This window comes from Salvia miltiorrhiza, chromosome 2, assembly GCF_028751815.1.
Source record: "Salvia miltiorrhiza cultivar Shanhuang (shh) chromosome 2, IMPLAD_Smil_shh, whole genome shotgun sequence".
Lineage (NCBI taxonomy): Eukaryota > Viridiplantae > Streptophyta > Magnoliopsida > Lamiales > Lamiaceae > Salvia > Salvia miltiorrhiza.
In genome coordinates, this window is record NC_080388.1 from 35,626,244 (window position 1) to 35,631,850 (window position 5,607).

The following is a 5,607-nucleotide window of genomic DNA, read 5'->3' on the forward strand; positions in this document are numbered from 1 at the left end:
CAGCGCTCAATTAATACCAACGAGCGCTGGAATGGTAGATTTCAAATCCGTAAAAATCACGTCAAATTATTGTTAAAATTCCTACAAAATTCGTTCAAAATCTATTTAGAATTCCAAAATACATGAAAAATCTGTGTGGAATCTGTAGATTTTTAAAATCTCTAAATTTTAAAAATATAGTATTAAAATCCTAAATGAATACACCCTCTTTAATTTGGTTCATTTCAAACGCAAGCTGTGAAAACAATCCAAAAAGCATGTAATACGATATCAGAGACTTAAAAGGAGCTTCGCATAGCCAGTTATTTTCCAAGAATAAGTCTCAAACACAAAACTCTATGCATTTCAAGTAGGTGAAGCAACAAATCATCTACACGAAAATGAGGCTCAAAATCCGTTGCAGCACGCCGCGTCTCATATACAGAAGTACTAGGTTGATGCTAAGTTTGATCAGTCTTACCAATCAAATGTGAACCAAATCTCATTCACTCTGTTTTGGAACTCAAAGGGAGAGTTATACTGCGCGACAATGTACTCCGTTACTTCCTCCCCCGCATGGCTCTTGGCAATGGCGTTGGCCCATTCAGTCCCAGCAATGCTAGCATACAATGCTGCTGCTTCCTCTCCAAGTTCTTCGTCAGCTATAAATCCTCCAAATTGCCTCACGGCTACATAGGTCACCCCCCACTTCTGCAGATGGAGGCCTTCAGCAGGAGGCGGATTCTCTTGGTTCTCTTTAGGGACGTAGAAGCTCACCACGAAGGACGAAGCACAGAAGGGGCCGTTGCTAGGTTTCACTTCGGTGATCACTGGACCCGTCATTTCTATTTTCTGCTGGTAATCATTCTTGCCTTGGATGTAATCAAATAACCTACAAGAATGAAACGACGAGCAGCAATTAGCAGCAGGAATCATCAAAATCGCAGCTCTTTATATCAATAGCTCCAAGGATTGATTTGATCCAGTGCTTTTGATGCTATAAAGATAGAGAAAAATAAACTTTATTTCCCAAGATTTTGTAACAACTGAACCATATATAACATACAACTATCAAGGGGTGTTTAATTTTCATGATTGATAAAATGCATGATATCTCAAAGTTCTAATCCATCTTAATAAACAATTGATTAGCTTATGCTATTTTTATCTATCTAGGCTAATACTTGAAAAGTAAACGCCCCCTCATTGAACTAAACCAAGATTATCTTCAAAAACATATGTTGCCCTAAGTAACCATTTATATTCCCAAACAACATTCGTATCCCCTTCAAGAAAGAAGATCACTTGCTAACAAACAAGAGGTTCTCATATATGGAAACACAGATTACTACAAAGGAATCGAGTGAGACACACAAAGAAATTCCATCTTATTATTATCTTGGAATATACTCATATTAGCATTCCATAAACTTATGCAATAGTTTAATTGGAAAAACATATATACCTAAATAAATCAAACCTGCAACTTCAGCTTATTCATAACCTTGTCAAAACAAAGCAAATTTTATCACAAGGCCAATTCTACCTTTGTTAAGCTATTCCAACCACAAATTATCATCTTGTTACAGAATGAAAATAGCCGAGACTCAACAAAAATTAGAAGGCCAATTCTTTGTTAAAATCCACAAACATACGCCAGAAAAGAAAACACAAACTAATACCAACAAACAAAACAAAGCATTGGGTGCTATCCAACTTCGTATTGACTAATATTTACTGTAACTTGTAATCTCATCGATAAATAGAAAATAGAAAAGAATTTCAAAACTACTTACTGCAGAAATCCTCTCCTGGTTGCAGAAACAAATGAGATATCGTCATCGATAGGCTGCGTAGATGCCCACATGCTCGAATTGTAACGCCGGATTTCAAATCCATTTCCGGCGTGGATCAGATCGTAGCTGGGGCACTCAATACGGCTGCACGTAGGCGGAAAGACGCTGACGCCGCCGGCATTTTTCTCCGGCGACAGAACCAAATTCGAGCTCGAGAGAAAGTTGAGAAGGAACGACAACTTCAAGATATCCAAGAAAGCCATTTTCTAAATGAGCTTCGCAACTGAGATTGCGAGTGGAGTTTAAGGTTTATCTTGATCAGAAATTGAAGGTGAGATTCGCAAATTTAAGAAGACGGTGAGGAATTCTGTCCACGATTTTTATTGTAAAATTTTATCTTTCTCGTCAAATTTAATTTTGGGGGAAGATTTTTCCAGTTACTTTGATTTGCCAATTGGGAGTATCTGAGTTGCATGGTAAAGGAATTGACACGTAGATGCATTTGATTTTAGGATCTGATTATCTTCGATTTAATCTTTTAAATTGTAGGTTTCTTTTTTGAGGAATTTTTCAAATTCTATTTATAAAGTGATGAGAGGGGGTTTGGCTAAGTTTATTATAATTATTTAAATTTATAAGTTAAATAGAGGTGTGAGTTAGAGAGAAATTTTAAAATAAAATAAAAGTGATATATTAGAAATAACCAATCATAATTAGATTAGTTTACAAAGTGCGTGTTACTTATAAGATCATGAAAATATAATTTTCCTACTGATTGTGTTTTTAGGGTTAACAAGTTATTGGAGTTACATACAAATAATATTGTAATTTAGTTGTACTTTAAAAGTACCCTATTTAGAAGAAAAAAACATTTGTTTGAGTCTCAAGTTATGGGTGACAAAGTAGATTACACGATTTTTGTTCAACTCACATTGTGTACGAGCATATTAAACTGGATGCAGTACAAGGTTAATAGAGCTGTAAGACTATTGAGATAATAATAAAATTTGACCATATTCCTATAAAACATATTCTATTGATTTCAATTAGGGATGTCAATCGGGTCAGCCCACTCGGTTTCAGTTTCGAGTTATTTTCGGTTCGGGCTAATCTGTTTTTTATATTTTTCGGACTAAAATTTTTCGACCCTAACCCTAATCCACTCGATTTCGAGCTGGCCCGTTCGGGCCCGCAAGTTTTACAATTTTTTTATATGTTTTTTTTATATATAAATAATCATATTCTTTTAATAAAAATATGTCATATTTTTTAAATCAAGACAATTCGCTTTATTTTAGATACAAACATTAGTATTTTTTAAACATAAGTCTACATAATACTATCTAACTTTAATTTCGTTTTGATAAAAATTGTATATAGATTTAATATAAATGACTATCTTTCTTTGACTTTTATGTCATAGATGTTTGTTATTAACCGTTGGAAAAAATCATAACATATTCTACAAGCATCAAAATGTTATTATTGAATTAAAAAGTAAAGTATTAAAGTTTAAAAATTAATTATTAAGAATGTGTTCGGTTAATCGCGCCAACCCACTTGATTTTCGGGCCAACCCTATCGGGCTCGGGCTATTTTCGGTTCGGGCCATTCGGGCTAAAAATTTTTCAGGCTAAAAATTTTCAGCCCTAACCCACCTTTTTTTATCGATCTATTCGAGTCGACTCGTCGGTTTCGGGCTTTTTTGACATCCCTAATTTCAATTCAATAAGCCGCATTTCTTTATTTAAATATCTCATTTTAATAGACTACTTTTTAAAGTAAAATTAATACACAATAAATATCTCACATTATTGATTATTTACATTAAATATTATTGTAAATCATACATAATTACTATCTCTTATTTTATTTAAAAATAATATTTTTATTTCTCTCTCATACTTTTTAGATAAATAATTTTTTTTTTTAAAAAATATTTCTCTTTTATTTTACTATAAAATATCGTTTCTTAATATTTGAACCTGAACTCTGTGACCTATCGAATTCTGGAAGGAGTTTTTTTTTTTGAGGCGAAAGTTTGAAATATAACGAAAAGTCGGAAAAAGCAATATCTAGAAGCCAACTAGGAAAGTCGGCCTTCCAGATCATAACATCAGGATAAGAAAAAGAAGACCGGGCAAGCTCAAGGGCTGCTCGGTTCGCCTCACGGTGCATGTGGAGAAACTCAACCACCACGTGTTGTCGAGCATGCACGAAAACTTCCCACAAATCATCACACAAGGACTCCATCCCCTGGCTTTGATCCGACAGAACATGAGTAGCAAGCAAAGAATCGGTATACACAACAATCGGACCGGTGTCATTCTCCAAGCAATGACCCACGGCTAGCATAAGAGCATGAAGCTAACCCATGAGGACAGTAGCGGTATAGTCGATAGTTTGGCATGCAACCAAGATGATGTTGCCCTGAAATTTCCGAACAACGAACCCCATTCCAGATGTTATCCCCTCCTCCCGGAATGCAACATCCACGTCAACACGGAGCATTTCTTTCAGAGGTGGATACTAGTTCCGGGACCCCTCTTTCGGTAGAAGTTGGGACTCAACCAACACCTGTTGTCGGGCCGAATGATAGGAGGTAAGCATGCACTGTCCAAAATCAAGATTCAGCCTCTCCCACTTCTCCTTTTTACCATGCTTCAACCCACAAAGAAATTTCCATGTCATCCACAGAAGAAAGAACCATTTTTCAACCCCTTCCTCGCCATGCTTGTCCTTAATCAAGAGACACAAATCCATTAGCTGGAGATTTTTATAATTACGAATATCAGCCCAGAATTCTGTCGTCTTCCATTCTTCGCGCACTAGATCAGACCGTGAGTGGTCGTTCCCCTCTCTTTCTCGCACCAATAGCAGATATGGGTCGTTGGAACGTGGTGGCATCTTAGGTTTTCACTCATGGCAATCATATCATGAAGAGCTCTCCATGCAAAATGTAAAACCTTCGGCGGTAGCTGTAATGCCCAAAAGAACTTCCACCATTTAATCGAATGATTAGTAGAGGTCGCGAGATGTGGAGTATAAAAGTTCGTGGCACTTAAGTAGCCTGACTTCATGTTGTAACAACCTCTCTCGTCATAACCCCAAAATCTGGTATCTTTTTAGGTTCATTGGGGACTTTTATCGAGCACACAACCTTCACAACAAAATGTGGGAAAAGAGTTTGCAACCGAGCAACGTCCCATTTTTTGTCTTCCGTCAGTAACTCCGAGACCATCAGATTCCCATTATCAGACTCATTTTCCTCTGTTTTCCAAGCCCCACATCCCGGAATCCATTTGTCGTGCATAACTGATATCAGTTTCCCATCGCCAACATTCCACCGAAGACCCCCTGCCAACAATTCTCGTCCCCAACATATCGACCTCCAAACATACGAACAATTAGGAGAAATGCCAGCCTTCATGATATCACAGTTTCGAAAATACCTTTATTTCAGCACACGCGTGAGTAACGAGTCGGGGTGCTTGATCAGGCGCCACACTTGCTTGGCTAAAAGGGCCTGATTGAAAGGAATAAGCCGTTGAAATCCCAACCCTCCTCGTGACTTTGGTTCACACAGTTTATCCCATTTGGCCCAATGAAGCTTCTTTCCACCCTCGCCATCACCCCACCAGAACTGCCCACAAGCTTTCTCAATATCCGCACAAACTCCCACAGGTATACGGAAACAAGCCATTGCATAAGTAGGAATGGATTGGATGACTGATTTTATTAATGCTTCCTTTCCACCCGCCGAAAAAAGCTTCTGTTCCCAGCCATCAAGCTTTTTGATAACCCGATCCCGTAAATATTCAAAATGTATCTT

General features: G+C 37.3%; 1 protein-coding gene across 1 annotated transcript; it reads right to left on the reverse strand.

Moving 5' to 3' along the window:
• Nucleotides 1–238: 238 nt before the first annotated feature.
• Nucleotides 239–2,280, reverse strand: LOC131012186 (uncharacterized). Its single transcript, XM_057940097.1, has 2 exons — nucleotides 1,776–2,280; nucleotides 239–871 (listed from the first exon to the last, which is right to left on the reverse strand). Exons 1-2 carry the CDS (start codon nucleotides 2,036–2,038, stop codon nucleotides 457–459), a joined length of 678 nt encoding a protein of 225 aa, XP_057796080.1. The 5' UTR covers nucleotides 2,039–2,280; the 3' UTR covers nucleotides 239–456.
• Nucleotides 2,281–5,607: the final 3,327 nt, after the last annotated feature.

What these genes read in the sequence shown, in the direction of transcription:
- LOC131012186 (XM_057940097.1), bottom strand. Translation starts at nt 2,038, where the DNA reads ATGGCTTTCTTGGATATCTTGAAGTTGTCGTTCCTTCTCAACTTTCTC. An exon ending in ACCAGGAGAGGATTTCTGCA is followed by an intron (nt 872 to 1,775) that starts GTAAGTAGTTTT and finishes TCATTCTTGTAG; the next exon opens with GTTATTTGATTACATCCAAG.